The sequence below is a fragment of the Macadamia integrifolia genome, unplaced genomic scaffold, assembly GCF_013358625.1.
Source record: "Macadamia integrifolia cultivar HAES 741 unplaced genomic scaffold, SCU_Mint_v3 scaffold2792, whole genome shotgun sequence".
Taxonomy (NCBI): Eukaryota; Viridiplantae; Streptophyta; class Magnoliopsida; order Proteales; family Proteaceae; genus Macadamia; species Macadamia integrifolia.
Window position 1 is genome coordinate 13,434 of NW_024868967.1, and position 21,828 is coordinate 35,261.

Sequence of the window (21,828 nt, forward strand, 5' to 3'; positions counted from 1 at the left end):
TTTTTTGTGTTGATTGGTTGTGGGTGCATATTTTCTTGTGTTATTGAGACTGCAGATAGGAAAGACTTATTGTCTTATTCTAAATTAACCTATAACTTCAGATCCATCCATCAGATTTGAGCAAGATTTTGGGAAACTATTCTTCTCCATATATAATTGATCTTCGGCCAACCTTGGATCATATCTGAATCTTTGATTTGTTGTCATTGAATTTATTTTTAAAATTTGGTTTCTAAACCTGTCACTGCAATTCTGGTTTTCAATCAAGTTTCTGAACCTAATCCTTTCGGCTTCTAGGAACCCATCAAAAAAACTATTACCCTCACTTATCTATAGTTTCAAATACTTAATCAACATACCACACATGAGAACTTGATCACAACCCATATGAATTCTATTTGGTTCTCCAAAAAAAAAAAAAAATTGGAATTATTTTGTAAGTTCCATGTGTTGAAATTGGTTAGCATGCATTTAAGCAGCTTTTAGTGTCCTATAGTTTTGGTGGATATTGATATAGTTAGTGTGACAGTATTGGGATTTTGTAGTTAGTCCTTGTTTGGTCTGCCTTTAACAACTTTGAAAAACCAAAGTCAGCAAATAATGGTTTTGTAATAATCAATTAATCAAGAGGGAGCCTTAGCTTTCCGATTTGCTCATTCTCTTTTGAGAATCAAGTGAGTGCAACAGGAGAGAGGATTAGATTATTGACATGAACACTGGAAAGGAGATCAGCCAGGATCTGAAGGGCGGTTGGCCTCCAGATCGAGGCAGACAGGCATTGATCACTGACTTTCTGAAACCTCAGGTAAGGGAGAAGGAGGGTGAACCCCTGCCTGAGATTCCCATGAATGAATCATTCTCGGGATGTGTTGAGTAGGATGTGTCTGAGGAGGGTCTACCAAAGGTTCCTACTGGAGACGAAGGGAGACGTTCTTATTCATCCGTGGTGGGGAGTGCTTTGCCGAATGTGGATAGTCTGCCAGACCCCATTCATGCTGGCACTGATACCAAGATAATAGTTCCTCAAGAGGCCTATGAGGAACGACTCCAAGGTTTCCGATTTGCCTTGATTGGCAGAGTAAATTTCAAATCCATATCTATGGATGATATCCGCAAGGAAGTGAGTGAAGCCTGGAACCTCAAAGGCGGTGTGAAGATGGCTCTGATGGGGAAGGGTTACATCCTCTTCAAGTTTGATAAGGAAGATGACATGGCAGCACTGTGGCGAAGGAGCCTTACAAGAGTCGCTCGACACGTACTCAAATTCCAGCGATGGAAGCCTAACTTTGATGTGCATTCAAAGAATATCACTACTAAGCTCATATGGATCAGATTCTCTGATTTGCCTCTTGAATATTGGCATGAGAAGATCCTTCTCACTATGGCTAAGGCTGCTGGGAGACCTGTCGCGCTAGATAGATGTACTCGAGCGGCCTCCATGGGATCTTTTGCTCGGGTCCAAGTGGAGATCGAAATGGGAGCAAGCAGGCCAGAGGAGATTCAAGATGAGAGATGAAAACCAGGAACGGGGGAAATTTTTTGGTTCAAAGAAATTATTACCTATGAAGACGGCATGCTAAGGTGCGGACATTGTAAGAGGATGGGTCATAATGCGCAATCTTGCCGCCATTGGAAAGCACCAGTCAAAGGGATGCAGCACCGTGAGGGATCCATATCTGGAGCAACATTTGGTGAAGAAGAAGGTGGAAGACGGGATGAACGCCGCTGGCAGGGACGTGACACGGCGGAGATGGTGAGCAATTCTGGATGATTCTCCGCCCATCCAAGGGATGGATCTCTTTCCTTATCAAGAGCGGCTATTCTAAGGAAGTCTACACCTAATAACATAAATGGAGATCTTGAAATCGTCCTTCCCTTGGAAGACAATATTGAGAAGGAAGGGAATATGCCAAGTGGCAATGGGATCATTCCAAATCACATATTTGAAGGAAATTCTAAGGAGCACTCGGTGGAAGATAACGGCTCTGAGGCCAGCTCACCACATGGGCAGCGCATTACTCCATCTAGCGAGTTTGACCAGCAAATTGATGATCGACTTATGGTGGACAATCCATTGGGCGAAACTGAATATGGGTCTGACCCAGCGGACTCTGAAAGCTCCTTGTCCGAACATGAATCTCTTTCTTCCAGGGAAGAAAGAAACCAGGAAGGCGCTGAGATTGAGGTTCCTAACACAGGTAGGGCCCCTGTGCCTCGTACTCTCAGGCCTCGCAAGAACAGAGTAGTGAACACTGGTAGATGGGCAGGCCATGGGCAGACTCGAGCTAGCAGAGGAGGGTGCGGCCAGGAATGGGATGGCCCTGAGCATATTGTATCAAACTTGTCCCAATCACATATTGAGGGAGGAAGGGTGATAGTCCGACACCAAGAAGTGACAGAAATTGACAGTTTTCTTTGAGGTGTGGAAGATAACTCTATGAGAACATGCATGAAGGTGGAATGATGGGGCAGACTTCAATGTCTGGTCATCTGGATGCCACAAAGAAGTGATTTGATGAAGGTCCTCTTCTGGAATATTAGGGGCATCAAGAAGGCAGTCGGAAGACGGGGCCTTGAGAGAGTTGACTATTCAGAAGGATCCAGACCTTCTATGTATCGTAAAACCGATGATAGGTACCTGTGACTTTCCCAATTTGTTTTTTAATAAACTGGGATTTTACGGTGATTTTATTCATAACAATAGAATTGATAGAATTCCAAATCTATGGATCCTATGGAGAAGAAATTTGAAGGTCCTTGTATCTGTATCTGAGTCTGAGCAGCATGTTACAATTGCTTTGGAATGGGGTCTGAGCCATATCCGGATTTCCTTTGTTCATGCAAGCAGTTTCAAGGTGGGGAGAAGAACATTATGGCTGGATTTGGTGGCCGATACTCCTCAAACTCCTACTCCATGGACCGTTATTGGTGACTTTATGCCTACCTTCAATCCCACGAGAAACGTGGCCCAGGAAATTTTAGTATGGGGTCAACAGTGGAATTTGGAGCCATGGTTGATGCATGTCTCTTGTCTCAAGTGCCCTCGATGGGCAGGAAATTCACCTGGACAAAAAATCGCCACAGAGGTAATGTCTATGCTGTTCTGGATATAGGATTTTGTAACGAAGATTGGATATCCTTTTTTCAAGACTGCTCTCAACAGGTCCTTCCTCGATTTGCCTCTGATCACTCCCCTCTGCTCGTGGTATCAAGCAGCAGCCAGCACCCTCCAAATTGCCCCTTTCGATTTAATAATTTTTGGATGGACCATGAGGACTTCTACACGGTTGTAGCTGAATCCTGGGCTGAGTGGGTTCCAGGTTCCCCTATTTTATCCCTAATGTCTAAGCTCAAGCAGCTCAAAGGGGCGTTAAAAGGCTGGGCGAAAATGACCTTTCCCCATTTTGAAAGGGATCTCGACGAGGCAAAGAAAAATCTCTCCCAAGTGCAGGAGGAGATTGATAGTCATGGGATATCGGATCAACTGTTCACAGTAGAGGTTAATGCTAAAACAGCTCTACTCAAGGCGCAAGATAATCATGAAAATCTTTGGGCAGAAAAGGCAAGAATTAGGTGGATGAATTATGGGGATAGAAATTCTAAGTTTTTCCATTTACCTGCTATAATGCGAAGAAATAGAAATACTATCTGATCCCTCAAAAAACAAGATGGGTCGATTGTGGAAGGGAAAAATAATTTGGGTGAATATATTATGGAATTCTATGAGGGATTTCACAAAAATGCTCCTACTGTCAACCATCTAGAGCTTTTGGACAGCATTTCGAGGGTCCTCCAACAAGTAGACATTTCACCTGGACTCACTTCCTGGTAATGCAGAGATCATGAAGGCGGTCTGGGAGCTTGATCCTAAAAGTTCGCCTGGCCCAGACGGCTTCTCTGGAAAATTTTTCAAGAAGTGTTGGAGCACTGTGGAAAGTGATGTTTGTAACGCGGTGAAAGCCTTCTTCAAGACTAATCGTATGCCTAAAGGTGTTAAAAACAATTTCCTGATCCTGATTCCTAAAGTTGACAGAGCCGAGATCCTGGACAAGTATCGCCCATTGTGTATGGGCAACTTTTTCTGCAAAATAATTTCTAAGGTGTTGGCTATGCGCTTAGAGAGATTTCTCCCCAGACTCATTTCGGAAGAACAGGGAGCTTTTCAAAAAGAAAAGCTGATCCATGACAACATTAGTGTGGCATCCGAGTTGGCGAACTTGATGTACTCTGCCACGAGAGGGGGTGGCCTTGGTCTAAAAATAGACATCAGAAAGGTATACGACACGATTTCTTGGTCTTTCCTCTTTAAGGTGATGGAAAAGTTTGAATTCTCAGAAAATTGGATCACATGGCTGCATCAATTATTGGCTTCAACTAAGATATTAGTTCTTGTCAATGGAGGTCCACAGGGCTTCTTTGGCGTGGAGTGAGGATTGAGACAGGGAGACCCTATATCCCCCTTGCTTTTTATCATAGTGAAAGAGGTTCTATCTCGAGGCTTGGCGAGATTGATCCACCAGAAAGATCTTATGCCCATTCGTGGCCCTAAAGCCGTTGTAACCCCTAGGCACATTTTATTCGCTGATGATATTTTTATCTTCTCGAATGCTTCATCCAGGTATGTGACTAATCTAAAAAATTTTCTTATGAAATATTAGGAGTTCTTTGGTCAACACATCAGCTTCAAGAAAAGCAAGCTCTTCCTAGGAAAAATTGCTCCAACTCATAAGCAAGCCATCGTTGAGACTTTGGGCATCCCCATCTGCAGCTTTCCAACTCGATACTCGGTGTTGAGATCTTCAAGGGAAGAATAAAAAAGGAGGCATTGCTGCCTGTGTTGGATAAAGTAAAGGGGCGCCTTGCAAGATGGAAAGGTAAACTTCTGTCGATTGAGGGCAGAGTGGAGTTGGTTAGATCAGTCGTCTCTGGCATCCCTAATCATAATTTTGCGATCTATTGGTGGCCCTCTACTCTTCTGGTAACCATGGAAAGATGGATGAAGAACTTCATCTGGGCAGGGGAAGTGGATACCTCGAAACCAATTACAGTGAAGTGGGAGTCTGTTTGCAAACCAAAGGAAGAAGGGGGTTTAGGTATCAGAAGACTCAGAGACACAAACATGGCAATGCTGTGTAAATTGGTGTGGAGAATAAAACATGAGAAATCTGCTACCAATTCCTTTCTTAGAGTCAGATTTGTGAAAAAAGATGGGTCATTTAATAAAGGTTGTTGGCCGTCATCTATTACTCTGGGCATCAGCAAGGTGTGGAAGACTGTGGAGGCGAACGAAAGTTGGATTATTGGGAGAGGCGATCTAGCAAACTTCTAGAAAGACAAATGGTGGGGCCTTAGGTCTATTCTTGAGGAGATTCAGACTCCTGACTTCCCTCTCCTCCTCTGCAATGCTAAGGTCAGCGATTTCATTAGGAATGGTGAATGGTCACTACCAGAGGTCAGCTCTAGCTCACTCAGGCAAATTTTCCTTGCAATTAAAGAGGTGAAGATTCCCAGTGTCCAATTTGAGGACTTATGTATATGGCAGCTATCTCCTCTTGGTTCTTTTTCTACCACTTTAGCGTGGGAGGATATTAGAAGAGCTTCACCAGCAGTGCATTGGAACTCTTTGGTTTGGCATAAAAACCTCCCTCCAAGAATTGCTACCATTGGATGGCAACTAGCTCATGAAAGGCTCCCAACAGACGAGCTTATCAAAAAGAAAGGAATTTTACTAGCCTCTAGATGTAGCCTCTGTGAGCAGGACGAAGAAAGTATGGAGCATATTTTCCTTCATTGTTTTTTCTCTAGAGATATTTGGGAGAAGTTCACTTCTTGTTTCGCAATTCAATGGTCTGAACATGGGTCAATTGAAAGCTTATTTCAGTGGTGGAAGAGAAAATCAAAATCGATCAATTTAAAAAACTCTTGGATGATAGGGCTCACCATCATTGCTACTCAAATCTAGAGTGAAAGAAATATAAGACAGTATGAAGGAAAAAAGAGGAATGGGATCTACTCATTTCAATACATCTGCCAGGATCTTGCTCTATATGCAGGGACCTCTAAGGGTGAAGTGAAATCGATTGCCGATATTATGTGTTGCAGAAAACTGGGGCTGAAGATTGATAACCCAAAGTTTGTGCCACCGCTGGAAGTTCATTGGTGTAAGCCTCCGGATCAATGAAGCAAAATCAATGTTGATGGCAGTTCATTGGGAAACCCGGGTCGCGCAGGAGCAGGGGGCATTGTCCGTGATAGAAATTGTCAGGTATGTAAGGCTTTCAGTATTTTTTTGGGTGTTAAAAAAATATATGAAGCTGAATTTAGTGCTGTCACGGAAGCAATATTGGTTGCTATGAATATGAACGCAAGGGGCTTGTGGATCGAGTCTGACTCAGCAGCTGTAGTGTCTGCCACTCAGAAGCTGCATATCCCTTAGTTTGTTTTACAAAAATGGCGGTTTGCTCTCCCATTCCTTCAGTCCATTACATGGAAGATCACCCACTACTTCCGTGAGGCGAACACAGTGGCAGATTTTTTGGCAAAGAAGGCAGCAAAATCGGGAGCCTCTGACTACTCCACATCTTTTCCCAGCCATGTATTAGATGATTTAGTAAATGATGCCTCGGGTAGGCATAGTTTTCGCTTCTGCTAGGCCCTCGCTTGTACTCTCTGCTGATGGCCATGCCGAAGGTGGAGTTTGCAAGTGGCTGCAGTGATTGCGAGCCTACTTGAATTTCTTTTTTTTATTTATTGGATGTATTTTTCCCCTTTTTCCTTCAATAAAATCATCCTTTAGAAAAAAAAAAAAAAAGTGTGATAGTATTGGAACTTGATGTCAGTACCTGTTCATGAAGAAAGAGAGAGGAGAAGGTGAAGATGAAAAAAAGGAGAGAAGAAAGAGAGGAGAATGTAAAGATCAAATGTTGGAGCCATTGGCTGCCTCAATGGTCAAAATCTAATGTTGTACCTTGGGAACCAAGGATCAAGTATTGGTACCTTAAAGACCTTAAATGTTGGAGCCATTGTTTTGACAGTGCTTTAGACTCACAACCATGAGCAATGGTGGGACTTAGAGTTCATAGTATAAGATGCAAAAAATTTCATTTTTTGTAGAGAATCATAATCCAAACCATGTTTAATTGTTTGATCATTGTGGAAGTAATTTATTTTTTCAAACTTTCAATTTTAGTATCTGAATCTTTGCACAACTTTGTAGTAGATGTTTCTATAGTTGATATTATAAGGTCCCTACATTTAAGACTCGGTTAACCCTTGGATTGTCCTCCTCTTCTAATTGCTAACGCCATGAAATTTTCCTTTACTAGCAAGCAACACCTCAACATGAAAGGGTTTTTCCAACTTCCAGATATGCAACTGATTATGTATGCATTATATGTATTAATCTAGAGGAGTTGTCTTAATTATAATTTCAGGTTTTGTTCCGCTTAAAGATGTTCATACTAAAATTAGTCTGTTTACAATTTTATTGGGAATATATTTTTTTATCGTATTTGGTTGACATTTTTTTAAAACTGTATGAAAGTTCAGAAGTCTAGACTTCTCAAGTATCTGTTTTGACATTACTCGTGGGGTCTTATGTAGTTTTTTATCTACTACTTATGCAGTTTCTGGAAGCATTGTCTCTCTGGTTTAGGGTTCTTATGATTACCATCACGACCTCCAAGATGGGTTCGATGACTCTGTAAGGAACTTTCACCATTCTAGGTGTTCCTTCCCTCTCCACCCCCCCCCCCAAAAAAAAGAGAGTAGCCTTAGTCCATGTGGTTATAATTTTTTTTTTTTAATTTATTCTAGTAATTTTTTTTCTCATTTTGAACCAAGACAATAGTTAAGTCCTCATTTTTTTGCTTAAGGTCAGTAAAGAATATATTAAAAATGAATGAGAATAATACAAAGAAATCCAAACAGACAAATCTGAACAAAATTAAGTCCCAACTCCACATTCGGCATTGCCATCAGCAGAGAGGGAAATAAGTCTAAATAAAAGAAACTACATCTTCAAAAGAAGCATAATATTCACAAGAACCGGAACCTAGGCTTTTCCATTGCGTCCCACTCAATATCATTTGTAGAAAATCTAGGAGCAGAGTCCTATTCTGCAGAGGATCTAGTCACGGCAGCATGTTTCGCCAGGCCATCATAGTTAAGTCCTCATGCAAACACAAAGTGTAGACATAATTTTAACTTAAAAGGCTTGTTCATTTAATTCCCATGGTATTTCTAATGTCTAGATTTGGAACAAAATTAGTTTTACCTATCATTTTGTTTGAAGATGAAATAAATATTTTAACTTGTATAGATTTATCTGATGTTAATACTTTTGGATGATGTAATCATTAAATGTCTAATTGGATCTACTAATGTGTGGCAACAGGGTAAATATGTATATGAAATAATAATAATAATATTTTTTTTTTTACTTAAAAACTTTTAGGGACGGAATTTTACTATCCCTAAAAATCCCAATCTTTGTTAGTTGGGATAGAAGATATCTGTCTATAGAACGAATACCCTATTCGTGACAACAAAAATCTGTCTCAAAAAATAAAGTTTTAAAATTTTTTACAATGGAAAAATTCCATCTCAAATAATTTTTGCTCTTTTGCAACAGAAATAAACTGTCGCTACATGGCCTTAACAACACAGTATTTACGACAGATATTTCCATCGCTTTAGTAATTATTTGTGACAGAAAAAACCCGTCTCAAAATCTATCACAATTGACAACTTAGGGACGGAAAATTTTTCCCGTCTCATAAATTATGCAACGGCCATTGTAACGACAGATGTGCGATGGAAGTTTTTACTGTCCCTAATAAGTATTAGTGACACTATTTTGGTATTTGGGACAGAAAATTTCCGTCCCAAAAACTCCTTTTTCTTGTAGTGAACTTTGGAGGCAAAAATTTGGCTAGTCAAAAGACTCAAAAATTGGTCAAAATTGATCAAAATGGATCGACTGAAATATGCGAAATATCCCCAAAACAGTAACAGTTTCAATTCGACTCATGATTTCTGGGAAGAAGTTTCAATCGAAATTTAGAACTATTTTAAGGTCCACCTATTTTAGCTCAAGCTCTTTCAACCATTTTTTTTTTTCAATTTTGTTGGAGATCCAGCGCAATCCCTGGAATGGACAAGGATATGGAACCACCACTTTCCTATTTCTCAGGCAGTAACTCCCCTGTCTGCTCTCCAACATCTAGGCGCTTCCCATATTGAGTTACATTACTAACTACAGAGGCCAGGGTTCAAATCCATTGAAGAGGTGCAGGTGAAATTTGTTGGTTCACTGAAGAAGTGCTTGATGAAGTTTAACATACAAAATCCAGAAAACATGGAATAATTTGAAGCTTCTTTGTCCAGGTGCATTTCTCTCTCTAGATGACCTATGTGGGATTCATGTTTCCCTTCCTTTTTTTTTTTTTGTTTCCCCTGCTGTTCTGTTGAGCAGGATTGAGGTTTTGCAATGTTGACTATGGTAGGTGCAGTGTAAGGTTTAAGAAAATGTTTATTATCATTATAGAAAAGTTGGAACTTTATAGGAAGGAAAGTGCAATAATGAATCATGGATTTATTTCATCTCATATTACTAAGTTTTTATTCTCAACAGTGTTCTTAATTAGACATGGACTAATCATATATAACTGCCGTTACTTCCATTCTTGATTTTTTTTTTTTTTTCTACTAAAATTTTACTAATTCTCTCTTTTTGTATGTATTCAAAAAAAATTTTTTTTTTTGGGTCATTTTTGTTCAGTAACAGGTTCAACTAGTGGAATGACTGGTATGCAGATGCTGGAGTTTCCATGACATTTTTGCAAATGGGCCTATCAATTCAAGGAATTGCATTGAACCGCCCTAAATTGAGACACTAACATATTATAAACAGAAGAAAAGAAACTCTGCAAATATGGATGCTTTTGAAGAACTAAAGAAGACAAATAATTGGATAATCTTTTCTCAATCTTCTACAAACATTTTCCTGCACGGATTTTCAGCTTCATCACACCTAATTTTGTTGTTAGTTTTATCCATTTTCTGGGCTTGCAAGAGACGAGTGATGCCTGCCCTTGAAAGTTCAACACCAATATTGAAGAATACACACTATTCATCAGCTCTTATATCTTGCATAGGTCTATCTATCTGTGATCTTCTCCTATCTCTGTTAAACTACCTCTCTTGGTGTAAACATGGTTGGTCAAATCTAAGGTTTGTTGCTCAATTGGATTTTACATTCAGAACAATCACTTGGTTTGTGATTTTTGCATACTTGAACACTCAATTTTCTCATTCAAGAGAGTACAGGTTCCCCATTCTACTAAGGATTTGGTGCATCTTCTACTTCCTAATGTCTTGTTCTTGTCTTGTTGTACATGTTGGTTTATATTGGAAGCATTCATCTTTGTCATTCCTGCTATGGGTCTCTGATGCTATATCCATTATTGGTAGTTTGTTATTTTGTTATGCTGGGTTGTTTGGCAAGGGACGAGAAGATGAAGATTTCCATCTTTTAGAGCCTCTTTTGAAAATTAGTCCCGGTCGAATCAATGGTGACAATGGTCATGGTTCAAATGTCAGTGGAGAGAGTTTAACTCCTTATGCAACTGCAAATTTTCTTAGTAGTTTTACTTTCGCTTGGATGGGCCCCTTGCTTGCACTCGGATATAACAAAACACTGGACCTTGAAGATGTTCCTCAGGTTGCCAATTGTGATTGTGCCAACGTGGTCTTTGCTCGTTTTAGCAGTAAACTTGAATCTGATTGTAGTGGTAATAATGTTCAAGCAAGCACATTCAGACTGGTGAAGGCATTAATTTTCTCAACATGGAAAGAAATTCTTTGGACAGCCTTACTCTCCACTGTGTGTACATTAGCTTCTTATGTTGGACCATACTTTATTCCAACCTTTATTAAATATCTCAGTAGCCCTCATCAACCGAAATATAAAGGATATGCATTAGTGTTCATTTTCTTTCTTTCAAAGCTCATAAGATGTCTCTCAGAGAGGCACTTGTTCTTCCAACTGAGAAAGATGGCAATTAGAGTCCGTGTTTCCTTGTTCTCAATAATCTATAAGAAGGGTCTCAAGCTTTCAAGCCAATCAAAGCAAGGCCACGCTAGTGGAGAGAATGCTAATTTGATGAGTGTTGACGTTGAGAGGACTAGCATTTTTAGTTGGTACTTGCATGATATATGGATAGTGCCTATTCAGATTGTTCTAGCATTGTTGATCTTGTATATGAGACTTGGGCTCGCTTCACTTGCAGCTTTTGTTGCCACACTGATTTTGATGTTAGCAAATCTTCCACTAGGAAAACTACAGGAGAAATTTCAAGGGGAATTGATGCATTCGAAGGATCGAAGGATGAAGGTGACATCTGAAGCTTTAAGGAATATGAGGATTCTCAAACTCCAGGGCTGGGAAATGAAGTTCTTGACTAAGATAATTGAACTAAGGAACTTTGAAACAAGTTGGTTAAAAAAGCTACTTTATACATCTGCTATTAATGCCTTTGTCTATTCTTCCACTCCCATGTTTGTATCCATGATCACTTTTGGGTTCTGTATGCTTATGAGAATTCCGCTTGAGTCGGGAAACATTCTATCTGCCCTTGCAACATTTGACATATTACAAATGCCCATTTATAATCTTCCAGACACAATCTCTATGATAGTTCAAACTAAAGTTTCCCTTGATAGGATAGCCTTGTTCCTTTGTCTCGATGATCTTCATCCAAATATAGTACAAAAGCTTCCAAGAGATGGTTCTGACATTGCAGTTAAGATAATTAAGGGGAACTTCTCATGGGATTTTCATTCCCCTAATTACACATTAAAAGATGTCAATTTTGAAGTGTACCATGGTATGCGAGTGGCTATTTGTGGTTCTGTTGGATCAGGAAAGTCAAGCCTGCTTTCATGCATATTGGGGGAGATACCAAAAATATCTGGATCTATAAAGTTGAATGGAAAGATGGCCTATGTTGCACAATCACCTTGGATACAAAGTGGAAAAATAGTAGACAATATTTTGTTTGGTAAGCAGATGAACAAAGAAAGGTACGAGATGATCCTTGAAGCATGTTCATTGAAGAAAGATCTAGAATTGTATGCTTTTGGAGATCAAACTATCATAGGGGAAAGGGGGATCAATTTGAGTGGAGGGCAGAAGCAAAGAATCCAGATTGCACGGGCTTTGTACCATGATGCTGATATTTATCTACTTGATGATCCTTTTAGTGCTGTGGATGCTCACACAGGAACTCATTTATATAAGGTAATTGCTCTTTGATGAAATTGTCTTAAAGGTATATGTTTGTGTGTGTGTATCATCACTTACATCATAATTTTGTTCACCAAGATTTGAACTTGATCTAAGAAAAAAGAAATCACCATTATTGTCTAAACAAATAATATGTATAAATTAGTGATATTGAGCTGTGCATATTCTTGCATAAACCATATGGTTTAAGTTAGTTATCACTATGAAAAATATATTATATTAATACATATAACCATCTCTATTAAGTAACCAAAAATTCTTTTTAAGTACCTAAATGTGAACATCTAAAATTATTTACAGGAGTGTTTGATGAGGCTTTTGGGTTCAAAAACAGTAATTTATATTACCCACCAAGTAGAGTTTTTACCTTCTGCTGATCTTATTCTGGTGAGAATATGTCATCCTTCTTTCCTGACTTCAAGTCATTTAGCAATGTTTAAGAGTGATTTTTTACTCTCTTATTTTGCAGGTTATGAGAGATGGAAGGATTACCCAAATAGGAAAATACAAAGAAATTATTGGTTTGAGAACTGACTTTATGGAATTAGTGGGTGCACATAAGAAAGCTTTGACGGACCTTAATTCTTTGGAGTATGGAGTTGAAGAAGATGAGAATATATTGTGTAGTGAGAAGTCTAATCAAAATGATGAGAAAAGGGAACCCCAAAATTATAAATCTGAAAATATGGTTGGAGAAGGGCAACTTGTCCAAGAAGAAAAGAGAGAAAAGGATGGAGTTAGTCTTTCAATCTATTGGAAGTATGTCACTGCTGCATATAAAGGGGTTTTTGTACCATGCATATTACTAACACAACTTTTTGTTAAGCTACTCCAAATAGGTAGTAGCTACTGGATAGTGTTGGTTACTCCTGTTTCACATGATGTTCAACCTTATGTCAAAGGATCTACTCTCATATTTGTTTATGTTGTTTTGATCATTGGAAGCTCTCTTTGTGTACTGATAAGATCCATGCTGATCGTAATTGCTGGATACAAAACAGCCACTCTATTCTTCAATAAAATGCATTTGTGCATTTTTCGTGCTCCTCAATCTTTTTTTGATGCTACTCCGAGTGGAAGGATTTTAAATCGGGTTGGTAAATATGCTTATTTACTCTTGGGATCCAAAAGATTTTATTTGATCACTATAAAAGTTGATGAAATTATAAATTCTAAATACATTTTATTTTTTTTGCATGCAGGTATCCATAGATCAAAGTGCGATCGATACCATTATTCCACATCAAATTCAAGAACTTATTATCTCAATCATAGCATTCTTGGGAACTATTGCAGTAATGTCACATGTTGCATGGAAAATGTTAATAGTTTTTATCCCTATGATTTTGACATGCATATGGTACCAAGTAATTCTCAGTCCACTTCTGCTTTTCATGACTACAATTTCAATACAAGCTGAATCATATATTTCTCATGGTTAATAGATCATAATATAAGTTGGTTCAAGATTTATTTGATCAATGAATTCTGAATTTATTTTGTTCATACCAAATTTGATTTACTGGTAGATGCATAAATGTTTAGGTGTGAAAGTGGAGATTTGAACCTTATTATTCTTTTGAATTCATGAAGAATATATGCAAGAAAAAAATATATTATCTGTCACAATATTTTTATGGAAATTAATGCAAATCTATTTCCTTTTACTTACCATAATTCTTAAGAATAATGGATCAAAAAAGGCCAATGTTGTCGAAGTGCAAAGTGCACCTAAAGCAAATGGTGCATGAACATGTATGGGAGTGAAAAAAGGGTAAAAGCTTGAATTAGGTTTGAAATTTAACATTGAGTCTTTCTAAACCAATATTTTGATTTACTAATTGATCATTGCTGTGGTGGAATTCGGTGACCCCTCTTATCTGGTTTGCTAACTAGGGCATAATTTCTTTTTTTACACTGGCTAAATGATAAATTATTTTAAAATTTTGAAAGCAATTTAATTAAAATTATAAATCTTGAAATAATTCTAAATCAGTAAATTGGTAAATAAATAATTCTCAATAATTAAATGTTAATAATAAAATAAAATGTCCATTGCAAGGTTTGATTAAGAGCTTTTTCGTAGCTCACCAACTGCGCTACCCCTTTGGGTTTCATACAAGTAATGTAGATATTTAATCAAAATCTAATAAATAATAATAAAAAAATACAAGACATTCAAAAGTGAGAAATTGAAGTAAATAAAATAGAATGAAATAGTTATCTACAATTTTATTCATGATGATGATATCACTAGCTATCAATCATCTAAATGTAAACAGCTCACATTTTCAAAATCTCTCGTAAAAAAAAAAATATCAGTTTCTCACTAACTATATATTTGTTACACCTTTTTTCACATTGTACCTAATTTCCATTTTTATAAATCTTTTCTTGAAGCATTACTACATATCTGCAGCACGAGAATTGTCACGCATGTTTGGAGTATGTCAAGCTCCAATTATACAACATTTTACCGAATCTTGTTCAGGTTCAACCACAATCAGGTGTTTTGATCAAGAGGAGAGGTTTATGGATACAAACCTCAAGCTAGTGGATGGATATTCCCGGCCCAAGTTTCATTTCTCTGGTGCAATGGAGTGGTTATGCATCCGCATGGACATGTTGGCATCAATTACATATGCCATATCTTTGATTTTCTTGATCTTAGTGTCAGAGGGAGTACTTAGTCCTGGTAAAGAGTTTTACTTGAATTTAAGATCCTATAAAATCATCGTTTACGGAAACCATGATTGATTAGTCAAATGAATGAATGATTTACAATTTATTTTGTTTTCTTTTCTCTTGAAGGTGTTTTGGGTTTAACAATCACATATGGACTTGGTTTTAGTATGCATGGAGTCTTATGGGATCTTAACCAACTCGAGACTAAATTCATATCTGTTGAAAGAATACTTCAATATGCATACATTCCTAGTGAAAGTCCATTATTGGTGGAAGAAAATAAGCCAAGTCCTGAATGGCCATTACAAGGGAAAATTGATATTGTTAATCTGCAGGTAATCCCAATCTAAATTCTTCAAATCCTTATCTCACTTATTTCATCATTTTGTAGAATAGACCCTCCTAAGCCAAATTTTGTTAGATAGTTCTTCCTATTCTTATGGAAGTCTAGTACTTTTTGTAATTTGATTATTTAAAATGTATGTAGGTCCGGTATGCCCCACACCTTCCTCTTGTCTTACGAGGTCTAACATGCACTTTTCCTGAAAAGATGAAGATTGGCATTGTTGGGCGAACGGGTAGTGGTAAATCAACTTTTGTGCAGGCTCTCTTCCGTGTGCTAGAACCTATAGCTGGACAAATTTGGATAGATGATATCAACATCTCTAAGATTGGCCTTCATGACTTGCGATCAAGATTGAGCATCATCCCACAAGACCCTACATTGTTTGAGGGGACTTTAAGAAGTAATATTGACCCACTTGAAGAGTATACTAATGAACAGATCTGGGAGGTGATTTTTATTTTTCCCATTTGATGATTTTTTTTTTTATTCAATTTGAAATCCTTTCCACTAAGATATCGAAGTTATTCCATTGGATGCGTCTGATCATCTTTGGGCCAAGTTTAGATTCATTGGGACCCAAGAAGCGCACTCTTTCTACTTCTCTATTTTTCATCTCCACTTGGCGCCCTCTTACTTGTTCATTTCATCATTTGGTTAGCTCATCGTTAATGATCAATTCTTTGTTATCTTGAATAATCAAGCAATATAGTATATTGACATCGACTTTTTGCTATTTTAGGCTTTGGATAGTGTCCAACTTGGTGATGAAGTTAGAAAGAAAGAAGGGAAGCTTGATTCTGCAGGTTGGTTTTTTCTCATTTTTGATTTTATCTCAAAATTGTTCAAAAATTTATCCATGTACAAGTTATGCACAACTTATCAAAATTTTTATTGTATAATATTTGTAACTTCTATTGCATAGCCTAACCTCCTAACCCCCAACAAAAAGTAAGGAAATTGAAGTTAATTAAAAAATGATCCTGAATAACTAACCCATTTTCATATGATTATCTTAGTGACTGAAAATGGAGAGAATTGGAGCATGGGTCAAAGGCAGCTAATCTGTTTAGGGCGGGTATTGCTCAAGAGGAGTAAAGTGTTAGTACTAGATGAAGCTACTGCATCAGTGGATACTGCGACTGACTATCTAATTCAGCAAACTCTTAAGGAACACTTCTCAAATTGTACTGTCATAACAATCGCACATAGGATAACATCAATTCTTGATGTCGATAAGGTTCTCCTTCTCGATAATGGTTAGTTTTTAGTAATTAGTACCCCCCGATCAAATGTTCTTAGTTGAGTTTAATTTATGATATCCGTTCTCATCTAAATCTAGTGCTTACCTAATCAGTTGATATGTTTTCTTGTCTTAAGCAGGCCTTGTATTGGAATATGATTCCCCAGCTAAATTATTAGAGATTAAGTCCTCATCATTTGCAAAGCTTGTTGAAGAGTATACTCAGAGATGTAAAATGTAAAAATTGTTTCTAGTTTCTGAAAAGTAAAAGTCGTGACTCTTGAATGTTCAAATGTAAGCAAATTGCATAATAGATTGAGGCGTGCGCATTTCTATTTTAAGTATAACATAAATTGGATCCCTCCATCACAGATTGAAAATAGAGGGCGGGATTTTGAAGGAAAGAGAATATGTGGGCCCTCATTTTTTTTTTTTTTTTTTTTTTCTGAGAGGGTTTGCAAAAGATTCTGTGTGTGAATCTTTTTGCCCATAAGAGGATTATTGTATTTCTAATCTTTTAAGTCTTGGAAGCCAAGGTTCTATCATTAGATGGTTCAGACTTTAGATCCCCATTTTGTTAATCATATGATTTAGAGATGCCACTTGTAATGTAACAATCATTTTTTTTTTTTTTTTTTTTTTTTTTTTTTTTGCTGAGGAGATTTTGTTGTCAAATTATTCGAAGAGAATTCAAAGTGGACAGATTTGATAGAACTTTTATTGTTCTTAGTCTCAAAAATCAACACTCGCATGCTATGACTGATTCTAAACCTATACGCTTGCGTATTGTTTTAAGATTTTAATAAAAGGGACTAAGTATAGGTTTGGTTATGGGTTTGAACATGCTTGCACACACACAACATGAACTAATTTTTTTGTGACATAACAGGTGGTCCAAAGCAAAGTGTTCCTTAAAAATCAGATGATTTTCAAAATACCAATCAGTTCAACACTGATTTTCTTTAAGACTGGTCCTGTACCCGGACCGAACCAAAAAAAATCGAACAGTTCTGGTCTGGCCAAATTTTTAATTGTACTTTATAGATTATTTTTTCAGTATCTCAACTATTATATGATAATCAAAAGGAAATATAGATGGTGAGGAGCATGTATAATAATTTAAGAATCTATTCCACAGAAATTATTAAATTCCTCATAATCAAATTGCACTTTTAAATAACCGGTAGAAATTTTTTAGAAGATATTGTTAATTGTGTGCATGTTCAAATTCCCTAGTTGTTCCATTAGTCAATGAGAAGAAATTAGTTCGAAGATCTAGCTGTTATGATTCCATTGTGCATATTGCCAAAATCTTTGGATAAAAGGTATCAAACAAAGGGAAAAAAAATATGGATAATACTATGAAATTCAAGTTCTCCTCAATAGTCCTCATCCACCAAATAGACGTCTCATATTGCATGTCTTTTAACAAGAAAATGTTCCTCCACTGCCAATGTGGAGGGAGGAAACTAAACACCACATTAATAGGTGTTCTAAAAAAAAGATATCCTCCATGTGGGGTCCATATTTAAAGTGAAAAGGCTATCTAAGTTTAAGGCGTACACTTTGCCCCTCTAACATATGATTTGTTTATTGAATTAATATAATATTTTTTAATAAATATTTTTCTTTCATTTTAGAAGAAGTGGCTTTGCTAGACTTTAACACCGTGGGTATAGGCGTGTAGCTCTGTTGGTCCAAAGACACTGTATTAATAGATGTCTTTAGTCTCATCACTCATATGTTACACGAGTTAGGTATAACTACATATAACCAAGGTTTACTCTCGGAGTTGAACCGCAAAACTAAAAAGATTGGAGGGTTTTTTCATTAGCCAAAAAAAAATACATTAGCAGACTTTGAGTCCAATCGGATTGGTTTCGCAGATTCAAAGAGGTTGTGTATTTACAGACCTTTTCAGCTCAAGTTTTCCTATAACTGATTTGTTACATGGGTTAAGTGTGACGGTAAGTAACTAGGGTTTACTCTTAAGACTTGAATCATAAAACTGAACAGATTCAAGGGGGATCCGGCTTGTCTCCAACGATCGACGCTCCAACAAGCGTCCAACGACCTCGCGGATGGTCGACGCATGGAGACGTGCAATCTAACTGCTCCGGCTGCTGAACAACCTCAACGACTAACGCGATGGTTTTCGAATTCGACTCGTCTCCCTCTCTCTGTTCACACCACAGTACCGCCCCCTCTCAACTACTCTGTACTCAGGTGGTTAACAGAGGAGTAGCAGTCCAAGCCATCGTTCAGCCGTCGAGATAAGGATCTGGTTCTACTCGTCTAAATCTGTCGTTCAGCCGTCGTTTAAGGGTTAAGCAGATTTTCGAACAGCCGTGGAAACCCTACCGTCGTTCAGCGAGTAATTTCTTTTTTTTTTTTTTTTTTTTTTTTTTGCGTATATTAAAAAATTGATTTTTCGGTTCAATGTTTGATTTAAGCTGTGATTTGGTCCTCGATTTCAGTTTGAAACATTTTCCCCATGTTTTACTTCACCAATTTGAAGCTTTTATAAAGCCCTAACTAACGTGTGCAGGAGATTGAAATCAAACATTGAGACTCTCTCTCTCTCTCTCTCTCTTCGGCAGGATCATTGAGCATTGTTTAAGATCGCAGAGCTTTCAAAGGGGTTGTAGTCAGGTAGCTTCAGGATCGCAGAGGTGCATACCAAGGTATGTGAAAACAGTTGTAGATTAATGGATGAACCTATAATTTCAAGCAGTTAAAACTAGTAAACTACTTAACAAAATCTTAAATTACATTAGACACTGGATAAGTCATTAAGAGTATAATCCACAGAATAGACACAGCCATTTGGGAAAACAGTTGCAATGTTAGAAGAGTTATCTAGACTGAGGGTTGGGCAACATTACTGGGATGGGTGGGTGGGAGAGAAAGACAAGTGAGGGTTGAAAGGGTAGATGAGTTTCAAGGGGGGAATCATGGGTGGAAAAAATATGGTTGTTATGTATTGGTGGAGAGGTTTGTAATTAAGAGAATGGATGGAAGAAGCTTGTTACTAACCTATGAGTTTTGGCATGCCCATCAAATTCGAAGCAAATGGGAATGAGTATAAATGACCCTTGACCCTCTATGCATTATATGTTAGGGCATGAGATCCATGGGGGCATTCTACAAAAATAACATTACAACTGAGTACTATAATGTCTAAAATCATCTCATGTTCAGAGTTTGGTGACCTACGATATATTTTAATAACATCATTGTTAGCTAAGACCGGATATCTGTTTGTTGGGTTCAAAGAACTGAATTTTCTTAAAACCATAAACTGATTTTGAAGTTTTTTTGTGTACTGTTGTCGATGCCATTGATATTGAATGCTTTACCCAGAAATAGAATAGCCTCAAAATTAAACTGTTCTAGGCTTGAAATAAATGTATCAGTCACTACTTCAGGACAAATTGGTTTCTACTTTGAGATGTTCTTGGTCCTTCAAACTGCAGCAACAGAAGCAAAGAATAACATGCCAAAATGAATGCAATTCCTTATTGATGAATGGACATTTGAACATCCATTTGAACGAATCAGCCGTCTCATCATCATCATACAAAAGTGCAGCCCCAAATATGACGATTCCCCTATGATGATTAAATCCAACAAATATCCCAAAAGGTCTAAACTCTTTGTTCATAGAAAATGTTGTATGAAAACTAACAACATCACCAAACTGTGCATAATCAATTCTCATCTTTGGATCGGCCCAAAATATGTTAATTATCTGCTCATCATTATCTAATTGCAATGAATAAGTAAATGATGGATTTATCCTAACTTGATTTTCAAAATACAATAGCAAACTCCCGGCTTCACCATAACAAAGGTCTTGTTGCCTCTTAGTTCGAAGATAATTCTTTTGATCTTCCTTCAGGTGCTCAATACTCTGTTTGCCACCTGCATGCCTACTCATCTACTCAAACATGTTCTTAGGTCTAATATCAAAGTCATCTGTCAGATCAATTTCAAATGCATGAAATTTAGAAACACTCCTTTGTGACTTCATCATATGACTAGTAGATGGTAAGTAAAGTTCATGATTGTGTTCTTCAACAAATTCAATGCAATTGTACATCCCATCAATATTCGGTTTTATTCTCATCCGTGCAAGACAATCTGTTCCTGTCTCTGCCCGAGGCTTGACAATACGATCATCTCTTTTGTCTAGTTTCCTTTTTCCTTGTTTGTTACATACAAATATACTTGATGTAATGGTCTTGTTATTTTTGACACACTTATGTACCCAATCTCTTTTGATCCCCTTTGTTCCTCCACATCCATTGTAGAAATCATATGCCTCTTACTCAGAATTAAACATTATACCAACATGAGAAGTAATCTCACTATGTGCTGTCATTGGATCTTCCATATTTTTTTTCCTAAATATGAAATAAAATCTAGTTTCATACTTTCATTATTTGCGCGCATGTGTAACTACTAAATGGAAAAGTTTTGGCAAGGGAAGCCACATCAACCAAACAAACAATTGCAAGAAGCCAATAAACAAACAATTGCAAGAAGCAAGTAAACAAACAATTGCTAAAAGCCAGTAAAAATAGTCATAGTTCAAAACAAAGACATAAACCCAAACGATTTCATAGTGCATCCTAGTAGACTTCCATATTTAAAGTGAAAAAAAAAAAAAAAAAACAAATACAACTGAAATCCATCAAGAATGTCTCAATCTTGTCCCGAAACCCATATGTACACAATTGATAAACATACATTCTACCTAAAGGGACCTTAACTATTACACTACCAGTAAACATGTGCTATAGCTTAATAGATAAACATGCATTCCTGTTCCTATTTACTAAAGAATGAATGCACATTAAGGAGCTTAATAGATACACCAGTTTACTATTCAACCCCAAAAATTCACAAACCCAAGCTCTGCATAATGTATTGGTTCATATAGGATGCCAATTTAAGAAGGGGAAGGAAGAAGAAGAAGAAGAGGGCACATCAGTTTCTATAGTTTTGAACTCAAAACCAGAGTAATTATTCTGGGCAAGAGGCAATGAGAAGCAGCCTATTGGGGTCTAGCCATTCTCAGCCGAACATAGAGAGAGAGAGAGAGAGAGAGAGAGAGAGAGAGAGAGAGAGAGAGAGAGAGAGAGTCTCAATGTTTGATTTCAATCGCCTGCACACATTGGTTAGGGCTTTAAAAATGCTTCAGATCGGTGAAGTAAAACATGGGGAAAACGTTTCAAACTGAAATCG

At 37.4% G+C, this 21,828-nt stretch overlaps 2 protein-coding genes and 1 long non-coding RNA gene across 4 annotated transcripts in view; all 3 read left to right on the forward strand.

Annotated features, from left to right (window-relative positions):
* Nucleotides 1-16,982, forward strand: part of LOC122067258 (ABC transporter C family member 3-like) — a 17,407-nt gene extending 425 nt beyond the window's left edge. The window contains exons 2-11 of one of the 2 annotated variants that reach the window (XM_042631094.1): nucleotides 7,626-7,702; nucleotides 9,782-12,301; nucleotides 12,777-13,400; nucleotides 13,510-13,674; nucleotides 14,708-15,002; nucleotides 15,119-15,327; nucleotides 15,480-15,785; nucleotides 16,078-16,141; nucleotides 16,355-16,594; nucleotides 16,719-16,982. In XM_042631094.1, coding sequence (XP_042487028.1) covers nucleotides 9,935-12,301; nucleotides 12,777-13,400; nucleotides 13,510-13,674; nucleotides 14,708-15,002; nucleotides 15,119-15,327; nucleotides 15,480-15,785; nucleotides 16,078-16,141; nucleotides 16,355-16,594; nucleotides 16,719-16,819 — 4,371 coding nt within the window. In that variant the 5' untranslated portion in view covers nucleotides 7,626-7,702; nucleotides 9,782-9,934 and the 3' untranslated portion in view covers nucleotides 16,820-16,982. The other variant, XM_042631095.1, reaches the window with a different exon arrangement.
* LOC122067260 lies at nucleotides 710-1,516 on the forward strand. The gene is made up of 2 exons (XM_042631096.1): nucleotides 710-805; nucleotides 878-1,516. Exons 1-2 carry the CDS (start codon nucleotides 710-712, stop codon nucleotides 1,514-1,516), a joined length of 735 nt encoding a protein of 244 aa, XP_042487030.1.
* A 1,403-nt stretch (nucleotides 16,983-18,385) lies between the features above and the next one.
* LOC122067259 overlaps nucleotides 18,386-21,828 on the forward strand; it is a 6,831-nt gene continuing 3,388 nt past the window's right edge. The window contains exons 1-2 of the long non-coding RNA XR_006136639.1: nucleotides 18,386-18,952; nucleotides 19,127-19,262. This is a non-coding gene — a long non-coding RNA (uncharacterized LOC122067259). The remainder of the gene's footprint in view (nucleotides 18,953-19,126; nucleotides 19,263-21,828) is intronic.